The sequence below is a fragment of the Cetorhinus maximus genome, chromosome 5 (genome assembly GCF_964194155.1).
Source record: "Cetorhinus maximus chromosome 5, sCetMax3.hap1.1, whole genome shotgun sequence".
Taxonomy (NCBI): Eukaryota; Metazoa; Chordata; class Chondrichthyes; order Lamniformes; family Cetorhinidae; genus Cetorhinus; species Cetorhinus maximus.
In genome coordinates, this window is record NC_135883.1 from 80,131,646 (window position 1) to 80,143,761 (window position 12,116).

At 42.1% G+C, this 12,116-nt stretch overlaps 1 protein-coding gene across 19 annotated transcripts in view; it reads left to right on the plus strand.

The window, feature by feature from the left end:
- Positions 1-12,116, plus strand: part of epb41l2 (erythrocyte membrane protein band 4.1 like 2) — a 206,598-nt gene that overhangs the window by 112,262 nt on the left and 82,220 nt on the right. For all 19 annotated transcript variants that reach the window (XM_078542095.1, XM_078542107.1, XM_078542109.1 and 16 more), the window contains one exon: positions 6,114-6,218. In XM_078542095.1, coding sequence (XP_078398221.1) covers positions 6,114-6,218 — 105 coding nt within the window. The remainder of the gene's footprint in view (positions 1-6,113; positions 6,219-12,116) is intronic.

Below are 12,116 nucleotides of genomic sequence, written 5' to 3' on the forward strand. Positions count from 1 at the left end.
GAACAAAGAAAAGTACAGCACAGGAATAGGCCCTTCGGCCCTCCAAGCCTGCGCCGATCATATTGCCCCTCAACTAAAACATTTTGCACTTCCGGGGTCCGTATCCCTCTATTCCCATCCTATTCATGTATTTGTCAAGCTGCTTCTTAAACACCACTATCGTACCTGCTTCCACCACCACCTCTGGCAGCGAATTCCAGACACTCACTACCCTCTGCGTAAAAAAACTTGCCCCGCACATCTCCTCTACAGTTTTCTCCTCTCACCTTAAATCTATGTCCTCTAGTAATTGACTTTTCCACCCTGGGAAAAAGCTTCTGACTATCTACTCTGTCCATGCCACTCATAATTTTGTAAACTTCTTTCAAGTCGCCCCTCAATCTTCGTCGCTCTAGTGAGAACAATCCGAGTTTCTCCAACCTCTCCTCATAGCTAATAACCTCCAGACCAGGCAGCATCCTGGTAAACCACCTCTGCACCCTCTCCAACGCCTCCATATCTTTCTGGTAATGTGGCGACCAGAATTGCACGCAATATTCCAAGTGTGGCCTAATCAAGGTTCTATACAGCTGCAGCATGACTTCCCAGCTTTTATACTCAATACCCGTGCCAATGACGGCAAGCATGCTATATGCCTTCCTGACTACCTTATCCACCTGCATTGCCATTAGATGTAGTATACTTGGATTTCCAGAAGGCATTCAATAAGATGCCACACAACTTTTAAATGCAACATAAGGGCTCGTGGAGTTGCAGGTAATATGTTATCATAGCTGGATGATTGGCTAGTGGACAGGAACCAAAGAGTCGGGATAAATGTGGCATTTCCAAGTTGGCAGGCTGTGACCAGTGGAGTGGCGCAAGGATCAGTGCTGGGGCTTCAGCTATTCACAATCTATATTAATGACTTAGAAGAGAACGAAAGTAATGTATCTAAGTTTGCTGACAATACATCTTGTAGATCATAGACACTTCAGTTATGGTGCCCCAATGCTGGAAAGAGTTAATGTTTAAGGTGGTGGAAGTGGTACAAATCAAGCATGTTTGGCCTGGATGGTGTTGAGCTTCTTCAGTGTTGTTGATGCTGCACTCATCCAGGCAAGATAATGTTCCACTACTCTCCTGACTTGTTTCTTGTGGATAGTGGAAAGACTTTGGGGGAGTCAGGAGGTGAGTCAATTTTCCAGTTTGTAGGGAGAGCAGGAAATGGCATTGATACAGTTGTCAGTGAAGCGGAATAAGATACAAGGGATGGAACCTGAGTAGGATTGGCACAAAGAATGTTTCACATATCTCATGCTAAAACAGGCATAGCTAAGACTCATATAGGTTCCCATAACACTTTTTTCATTTGGAGGAAGTGAGTAGAGTCAAAGGAGAAGTTATTCCATGCGAGAACAAGTTCAACCAGACTGTGGAAGATGGGAATGGGGACTGCTGAGCCTCTGTTCAAGGAAAAAACAGAGGGACATCATACTGTCCTCGGGATAGAGATGTAGAGGAATTGGATATTCATCCTGTCAAGGAGACTGGAAACTGTGGTGGAGGGTATGGGAAGAGATTGGTTAAGATGAGAAAAATATAGTTAAGATATGAATAAATCAGCTCTATGGGGCAAGAACAAGCTGAAACAATTGGGGTCCACCAGTCCTTTTTGTGGACCTTGGGAAGGAGATAAATGTGGATTGTGCTGTGTTGGGGGACTAAGGTTAGAGACTGTGGAGGGTAGATCAGTGGCAGTATACTTTTCTCCAGGGTGCTGGCAAGCCCCCCATGGTATACCTGGCAGCGTACACCCCTCATCCTGGTTGGTAAAATATCAGTGGCAGAGGGTGCTGAGGCCTTAAGTGGTTCTTAATTGGCCACTTAAGGGCCTCAATGGGCCTCTGGGTGGGAAGGTGATTGTCAACCCTTTGCACCCTGGACTTCATTCGGGGAAGTCAAGCAGGTGACGGGCTGTCCACCCAGAGCCTTCCTGCTCCATTTTACAGCCACCCTTGCCTCTCTGCCTGCTCCCAGGTAATTGGGGCATTAAATTTCACCCAGTGAGTGGGTGGGACCTGAGAGAATGGAGTTCTGCAAGTTCAGAGGGAGGTAAGTTAAAGTAAGTGAGTGGAATAGAAGAATTGTGATGTCACACTGGCAGTTCCCAATGGAAAAATCTTGAGGGTAAGAGGCCATCCAAGTGCATTGAGAATTCTGAAGAGTGGAGAAAGGGCCCACTGTGTGGAGGAAGACTTCTAGCCAAATAAGTGAGTGTGGGGGTGAAAGTGAAGGAAGAAGAGCTCAGCATCATGCCAAGCTCGAAATTTATTGAGGTGGGGCTGTAAGAGGATGAAGCTGGGTCCTGTGCTGAGGACTGTTCAAAATCTGAGAAGAGATGGTGAAAACATGTGAAAGGGGGAGTGGGATCCGAGGAAAATGATGGATCCGGAGGGGCGTTCATATGCAAGATTCGAGAAACTTGATAGCAAGATAAGTTGGTTATTTATAATGTGTTAATATATGGCGGGCACCTCACTCCTTAGCATCACTGGGGAGGGCCATCGCTCGGGTCGCACTTGAAAGGCTCCATTTACTTGCACACTGACTATATACAGAAGCATAGTGCAGTTCCTATGCCAACAGAGTGGACATGATCTTCTTCATACACCAGCTACAGGAAAAGTGTAGGGGACAGGATATACCCCTTTACCTTATTTTCGTAGAACCCACAAAAGCATCCTACACCAACAGCAGGGCAAGACTCAACAAGGTTTTGGGGAAAATTGGTTGTTCACCACAGCTCCTCAGCCTCATCAGTTCCTTCCATGACAACATGCACTATGCTGTACAGTTTGACGGCACGACTTCCGACAGTTTCAGGGTGAAGAATGAAGTGAAACAGGGCTGTGTCCTAGCCGCCACTTTGTTTGGTATCAGCTTCATGCTCTTGACCTTTGCCTTCTCTGGCGATGTGGAAGGAGTTTACGTGCATTCTAGACCAGATAGCAAACTCCACAATCAATGCAGACTGAAAGCAAATACAGAAGTACAGTATGTCTTGATCAGAGAACTCCTTGGCACTGACGCCATGCTAGTTACTTGCACAGAAACTACAATGAGTCATGGATTATCTCTCCCATGCCTGTAACTTGTTCTCCCTGACTATAGCATTAAGAAAACTATGGTCATGAGGCAGGATGTCACATCTCTGCTCCTGACCAAACATCATAATACCAGGCTGGAAGTGGTTAACAAATTGTGCTACCTTGGATCCACAATGACAGACAAACCGTCTCCTGATGCAGAACTCCATAAGACCATAAGACGTAGAAGCAGAAATTAGGCCATTCGGCCCATCGAGTCTGCTCCGCCATTCAATCATGGCTGATAAGTTTCTCAACCCCATTCTCCCGCCTTTTCCCTGTAACTTTTGATCCCCTTACCAATCAAGAACCTATCTATCTTCGTGTTAAATACACAAAGGTATTAGTAAACCAGATGGGTTTTTACAACTATCGACAATGGTTTCTTGATCATCATTAGACTTCTAATTCCAGACTTTTATTGAATTCAAATTTCACCATCTACTGTGACAGGATTTGAACATGGGTCCCCAGAGCATTACCCAGGGTCTCTGGATTACTAGTCTAGTGACAATACCACTATGCAATTGCCTCCCCCCTTCTATTTGAACTCAATGCATACATAGGGAAAGCAGCTACCACCTTTGGCCGATTCATGAAACTTACATGGAAGAACATCAAGCCAACTCTTGGGCTAAGGTGCAGGTTCATGAAGGCTATGTTCTGAGTACCATGTTGTATGACTGTGAGACATGAGCGACTGACAGTTATCAAGAAAGGAAGCTCAAAAGCTTTCACCATCACTGCTTGCAGTGCATTCTGGACATATCACGGAAGGACAAAATCACAAATGTGATACTTCTCTCAACGGCAAAACTCCCAAGTATGTTGACACTTATCAAGCAGAGTAGACTTTGCTGACTCCGGAATGTTTGCAAGTTGGAAGAAGGTCGCATACCTAAGGTTTTTCTGTATGGCGGAGTAGCCGGAGCCAGAAGACCAGTAGGACAACAAAAGCTCCACTTCAAGGATACTTGCAGCTTGAGTTGAAGGCTCTAAACATCAACTCTCAAACTTGGGAGACACTAGCTGATGACTGAGGAAAATGACAACATCACCCATCACCCGTGTGTACCACCATCAGTGGCTACAGGCACCAAAACTGAAGGCACCAACCCAAAATGACACCTGATTGCTGCTTTATATACAGCACTTATGGCACAAGCTGCCTCTCACAGGTTCGTCTCCTCAGCCATCAGCAGAAGTGCACCATATGAAGCTATAGCATCCCCAATGGTTTTAAATTTGCTGTATGTCCATCATCTTAAGCAGATGGAAGAATGCTGATGACGATTTGGTCTAGAATAAAAGACAAGACAAATAAAATGAACTTTAATTGTCAATAGGCCGTGTAATAGTGCAAATCTGATAATGAGTTGCAGAAATGGACAGTGTTGCTTTTTCTAGCATTGCCATTCTTACCTTGAATGCAAAAGGTCATTGAAAGTAAATTTTATTTTTTTAAAGTTTGTAACCCATTTGTATCAATTTGGCACAATGACTTCCATGCAGGGTTTTCTGTATTTGCCAAACTTTATAATTTTGACAAATAACATTAGTTTTAACCAACATTGAAAACAATTTGAAAATCTCCATAATTATTCTGTACCATTACATTCTATGAGCAACTTTCTGTTTGTAATTAAAACAGAAGATGTTGGAAACATCCAGAGGTCAGGCAGCATCTGTGGAGAGAGGAACCAAGTTAATATTTCAGTTCAGTAACCTTTTATCAGAACCACTAGAGATACAGTTTTTAGGCAAATTTTAAACCAGAAAAAGAACAAAAGGGACACGGTGGAGGTCAGGAGATATAAAACAACCAAAGGAATGATGGTGCAATTCAAAGAAGGTGATGTGACAAAAATGGGAATGAAAGATGGGTCCGGGGAGGTGCAAATGGTGACAAATTTATACCACCTTTTGCCTTGCACCATCACCCTTATTGTCACTGAAACATTCCTCTCCACGTGATCAGAGACTTTGTGTTTCCCTTTTCTCATTTTTCTGGTCATCTCCAACATCTTTCAGTTCTGTTGATAAGTCAGCAACCTGAAATGCTTACTCTGTTTCTCTCTCTGACTGACCAACTGACTTTCCAGCATTTCCTGTTTCACTAAAGATTTTTGCAGTATTTCGCTATTTAATTCTTGTATCTAGCACAGAATGGCTGTTTCTGATCATGCATTATGTTTATTTGTGTACCATTTTTTATTTTGATGGTTTTCTAATAAATTCTCTGTCGCGGGCTCACTCTTAAGTTTTAAGAATAAATTAGATAGATACATGGATGGGAGAGGTCTGGAGGGTTATGGACTATGTTCAGGTCAATGGGACTAGCGGAATAATATTTCGGCACAGACTAGAAGGGCCGAATGGCCTGTTTTCTGAGCTGTAGTGTTCTATGGTTCTATGAAATTAGTTTTAAGTTTATTCATAAACATTGGAAATTTCAGAGGTGATTTTAAGTGCTGTTGCTATTTGACCTGTAACAAAAGAAAAATCGCAAATGCTGGAAATACTCAGCAGGCCAGGCAGTATCTGTGGAGAGAGAAACAGAGTTAACGATTCAGTTTGATAATTTTTCATCAAAAGTACAACTAGTTGGGTAACCAAAGAAGAGATTGGAGACAGTATATGCAAAAACAACAAACTAGAAGAAGCAGAAATTTGGTTTGAATGATTGATTAGTATTGCAGAAACACAATTTTTGAAGGATATGGAAGTTTGTCGGAATAAATGAGTTTTGCATTCAGTTATGTTAATTATAATTGAAGCATAATTTCATCAATTATCAAGTGTAAATGCTCAGCATAGTTTAAAAATAAATTATTTTCTCTGATTTTGTTCAATTATTTTTTGAATGGTATTCTCCTAGTGCTGTAAACATGTCCCTTTTAAGATAAAACATTATTTTTAATTTTTATTATTTATTTTGCATGTTAAGATTAAAATCTAAATTTGTCTGTGGCTTTTATTTTTCAGAAACGTGCCAAGGGCCAGATACTGTTTGACAAGGTGTGTGAGCAAATCAATCTGTTGGAAAGGGATTATTTTGGCCTCACTTTTCGGGATGCTGCAGATGAAAAGGTAAGATTAAGAATTGAAATAAAACTATTCATAGCTTCTTTGAAGTGACAGTTAAAATGGGAGGGTTTCTAAATAAAAATAAAAATGTACTGCAGCCAATGATGAGAAACCAAAAAGCTTCGCCAAAACTTTTGTTATTCTCACCTTTCCCTTGTACTTTATCATTTTGGAACATGGTGTTATTGCTGTAATTTGTAAACACGTTTTAAGTACCCAAAGAAGGAGCAAAGAGTGGCCTTAAAGGTTTGCAAGATCCAAAACTGGATGAAAAGGTAAATCTTGCGCATTACTTCAGATCCACGGTATATAGTTCAATATGCAAAGCCCAATTTAAGGGTGATGAGAGGAATAAGTTCTTCAGCAAAAGTATGATCCATTTTGAATGGTCTCATAATAGTTAAGGATCAGGAAGGTTGTCCTAGCTCATCTATTCAGAAAAGAATCTCAATTTCTTCATCACGACTATTAAATGATTTAAAGTCTTTTGCCTGCTCTACCCTCTCTGTATGCTGCTGTATAATTGGCCAGCATCATTCATTGGATCAGCAGTCTCCTTCCTTTTTATGCATTCTTAAATTTGTCTATATTGGGTTGGTGCAATATATGCGATGGGAGGACACAACTTGTCCCCCCCCTTATACCACAATAGAATGTAGTTAGTCTGCAGTATAATGTTCCATGTATACAAAGATCACAGGTTTTATTTAGCTATGCAGACAATCTTGTGACTGTTTAGTATTTTTCATTCTTTAAGGTTTGGACATTAAAAATGTATGATTGGTTATTTAAAAGAATTACGTTGACCAGCGCATCTCCTGTGTTGCTCAATTTATACAGACTGGGCTTCTGCTTTCCCCACTGCTGTCGGTGACCAGAATTTCACCATCTGAAGTGGAGGTATGATTCAGACCAAGATACTCAAATGTATGTATCTGGTCTTATTAACCCAAGACGAATAATAGAGACAAAATCCTTTTCTCTTTAGTTGTGGGTTGGGGCAGCTGTTGCTGTATCAAGGAATAAGAATCAAAAATTATTTTTAATTATGTAACTGTTTTTTGCATTAAAGTGATCGGCTCGGAGGACTTTGCTTCAGTGTGTTTTAACTAATATTAAGCAATTATTTTCTTAGGTCTCGGCTTTGCTATCATTTTTTAAAAGCATAGACTCCAGAATAAAAGTTAACTGAAGTACAAGCCTTATATACCTGTGAAGTTTACTCTTGTGTTGTGTCACCATGGCTGCCAACTGCCTGGCTTGAGTTGGGAAGAAGTTCAAATCTGATTTCCGTGATAACCAGGTTCATGAAGAGTTCATCCATTCATCAGAGAGGAGATTTGCGGGAGTTGTATTATTTTGTTTAACGTTGCAAGAGATCTCTCTCCTTTATAAAGTTGCAAAGTATTTAGAGCGCAGAAATAGGTCATTTGGCCTCACAGACCCATTTATACTGTACAGGAGCCCTCTCCCACCTGCTTCACCTAGCCCCATCAACATATTCTGTTCATGTCTCCCTCGCGTGTTCACCTAGCTTTCCCTTAAATACATCTATGCCAGGGGTATTCAACCTTTTTAACTTTTGTTTTGCTCCCATGTTAAATTCCACAGACCCCCTAAATCCTGAGGTAATGCATTAATGGGGCATTCAAGAATCCCACAATACTTGTGAGATTGAGTTACATTTTTGAATGAGCAAAACTACCTCCAATATGCAGTTAAGTTTACATATTATTCAGATGATATCAACCAAACCTTCTTTAATCAATAACTAGAATTTAGGTGTAATTTTATTTTCCTACCATCATCATGTTAAGAGACAAACCAACACAGGATATGACCTGAACCAGGCTGCAAACCCCAGCCTTACTGGCACCCAATGGAGTGAGTGGGTATAAAGTGTTAAGCTTTCCTTTTGATGAATCTATCGGGGGAGACAGTGGTGTAGTGGTAATATCACTGAACCAATAATCCAGGTTAATTCTTTGGGGACGTGGCAGCTGGTGAAATTTGAGTTTAGTCAATAAATCTGGAATATAAACCTAGTCTCAGTAATGGCAACCATGACAACTATCATCGATTGTTGTAAAAATCCATCTGATTCACTAATATCCTTACCCGGTCTGGCCTACATGTGACTCCAGACCCACAGCAATGTGGTTGACTCTTAACTGCCCTTTGAAATGGCCTAGCAAGCCACAATTAGGGATGGGCAACAAATGCTAGTCTTGCCAGCAACTCCGGATCCAATGAAAGAATTAAGAAAAAAAATTACTGCTGGTTACTTATTCATTGCCCTACCATGTCTGAAGCACAAGATTTTTTTTTCAATCTTTGATAAGAACATAAATAGGAGTAGACTATACAGCCCGTCCAGCTTGCTCGGCCATTCAATACAATCATAGCAGATTTTCAGCCTTAACTCCGCTTTTCTGCTTGCTGCTCAAGGAACAAGAAAATGGGGGAAGCACTGTATTTTGTCTCTCTTCACTGTTGAAGACACAAATAAAAATCCCAGGAAAGTAGAAAATCGAGAGGTAAAAGGGAGAGGGGAATTTAAGAGAATCACAATCATTAGAGAAAGCATACAGGGAAAACTATTAGAACTAAAGGCTAACAAGTCCCCTGACCCTGATGGCTTGCATCCTAGCGTCTTAAAAGAAGTGGCTGCAGAGATTGTAGATGCATTGGTTGTGATCTTCCAAAATTGCTAGATTTTGGATAGGTCCCAGTGGATTGGAAAATCGCAAAAGTAACACCTCTATTCAAGAAAGGAGGGAGACTTTCTGCAGGAAATTATAGGCCAGTTAGCCTAACGTCTGTCTTAGGGAAAATGTTAGAATCCATTAATAAGGAGCCAATAGCAGGATACTTATAAAATTGTAATACAATCAGGCAGACTCAGCATGGTTTTGTGAAAGGGAAATCCTGTCTAATTTCTTAGTTCTTGGAGGAATTTGGAAAAAGGGGAACCTGTAGATGTGGTGTACTTAGATTTCCAAAACATATTCGATCAGGTGCCATATCAAAGGTTACAACACAAAGTAAGAGCTCAAGGTTTAGGGGCCAACATATTAGCATGAATAGAGGATTGGTTATCTAATAGGAAGCAGAGAGTAGGGAAAAATGGCTTATTGTGTGATGGAGTATTCTCCACTTGCCAAGATGAATGCAGATCCAACAACACTCAAGATTGACACCGTCCAGGACAAAGCAGCCTGCTTGATTGGCAAAATCCACTCCCTCCACCAGCGATGCACAGCAGCAGTGTGTACCATCTACAAGATGCATTGCAGGAACACACCAAGCCTCCTTAAACAGTACTTTCCAAACCCACTACCATCTAGAAGGACAAGGGCAGCAGACACATGGGAGTATCACCACCTGGAAATTCCCCTCCAAGCCACTCACTATCCTGACTTGGAAATGTTTTGCCGTCTCTTCACTGTCGCTTGGTCAAAATCCTGAAACACCCTGCCTAACAGCATTGTGGATGTACCTACACCACATGAACTGCAACAATTCAAGAGGGCTGCTCACCACCGCCTTCTCGAGAGCAATTAGAGACGGGCAATAAATGTTGGCCTACCCAGTGACGCCCCATCCCATGAATGAATTTTTTAAAAATTCAGGCCAGCAAGCTGTTAGTAGTGGATTGCCACAAGAATCAATGCTGAGGCCTCAATTGTTTACAATTTATATCAACGGCATGGATGAGGGCACCGGATGTATGGTAGCTAAGTTTGCTGATGACACAAAGATAGCTTGGAAAGTAAGTTGTCAAGCGAACATAGAGTCTACAAAAGGATTTATATAGGTTACCTGTTGAAAAATTTGGCAGATGGAATGTAATGTGGGAAAATATGAACTTGTCCACTTTTTGGCAGGAAGAATAGAAAAGTGGCCTATAGTTTGAATGGGAAACATTTAAAAATTCCGTGGTACGGAGGGAGCCGAATGTCCTGGTACATGATTCATAAAGAGTTAGTATGCAGGTACAGCAAGTGATTAAGAAGGCAGATGGAATATTGGTGTTTATTGCAAGGTAAATTAAATATAAAAGTGGAGAAGTATCTGGAGTACTGTGTGCAGTTTTGTTCTCCTTACTTAAGAAAGGTTTTAGTTGCATTAGAAGAAGCTCAGAAGGTTTATTTGACTGATTTCAGGGATGAAGGGCTTATCTTATGAGGAAACGTTGAGCAGGTTGGGCTTGTATACACTGGAGTTTAGAAGAATGAGAGGTTACCTGATTGAAACATATAAGATCCTGAAGGGACTTAACAAGGTGGATGCTGGGAGGATGTTTCCTTTTGTGGAGGAATCTAGAACTAGGGAACACAGTTTTTTAAAAAAAAAAAATTAGGGGCCTCCTATTTAAGACTGAGATGAGAAGAATTTTTTTTTCCTGAGGATCGTTATATGGAATTCTCTTTCCCCAGAAAGCAGTGGAGACTGAGTCATTGAATATATTCAAGGCTGAGTTAGATTTTTGATTGACAAGGGAGTTGAGGGTTCCGTGGGCAGATGGGAAAGTGGAATTTTGACCGTAATTCGATCAGCTGTGATCTTACTGAATGGCGGAGCAGGCTCAAAGGATCTGAAGTTGTTGAACTCAATGTTAAGTCCGGAAGGCTGTAAAGTGCCTAGTCGGAAGATGAGGTGCTGTTCCTCCAGTTTGCATTGAGCTTCACTGGAACATTGCAGCAGGCCAAGGACGGACATGTGGGCATGAGAGCAGGGTGGTGTGTTGAAATGGCAAGTGACAGGGAGGTCTGGGTCATGCTTGCAGACAGACCGAAGGTGTTCCGCAAAGCGGTCACCCAGTCTGCGTTTGGTCTCCAATGTAGAGGAGACCACATTGGGAGCAGCAAATGCAGTAGACTAAATTGAGGGAAGTGCAAGTGAAGTGCTGCTCCACTTGAAAGCACTGTTTGGGCCCTTGGATGGTGAGGAAGGGGGAAGTAAAGGGGCAGGTATTGCACCTTCTGCGGTTGCATGGGAAGGTGCCGTGGGAGGGGGTTGAGGTGTAGGGGGTGATGCAAGAGTGGACCAGGGTGTCCCAGAGGGAACGATCCCTGTGGAATGCCGCCAGGGTGGGGGTGAAGGGAAGATGTGTTTGGTGGTGGCATCATGCTGGAGTTGGCGGAAATGGCGGAGGATGATCCTTTGAATGCGGAGGCTGGTGGGGTGATAAGTGAGGACAAGGGGGATCCTATCATGGTTCTGGGAGGGAGAGGAAGATGTGAGGGTGGATGTGCGGGAGATGGGCCGGACACGGTTGAGGGCCCTGTCAACCACCGTGGGTGGAAAACCTCGGTTAAGGAAGAAGGAAGACATATCAGAGGAACTGTTTTGGAAAGTGGTATCATCAGAACAGATGCGATGGAGGCGAAGGAACTGAGAGAATGGGATGGAGTCCTTACAGGAAGCGGGGTGTGAGGAGCTGTAGTCGAGGTAGCTGTGGGAGTCGGTAGGCTTGTAATGAATATTGATGGACAGTCTATCACCAGAAATTGAGACAGAGAGGTCAAGGAAGGGAAGGGAAGTGTCATTTGCTTTCCTGTTTGCTAGCTGTACCTGCATGCTAACTTTGTGTTCCTTGTACGTGTACACCTAAGACTCTCTAAACATGAACATAAACATTTATAAGGTTCATGCTTTTTTAAAGAAAAATTCTGATTTCTATTCTTAGGTTCAAAATGAATAACTTCACACTTGCCACGTTATATTCCATCTGCCACCTTATTGCCCACTCACTTAATCTGTCTATATCTCTTTGCAGCGTCTTCATGTCTTCTTCACATCTTGCATTCCTACCCAGCTTTGTATCGTCAGCTTACTTGGATGCATTACTCTTGGTCTCTGTCTGAGTAATTAATATGGATTGTAAATAACTGAGGC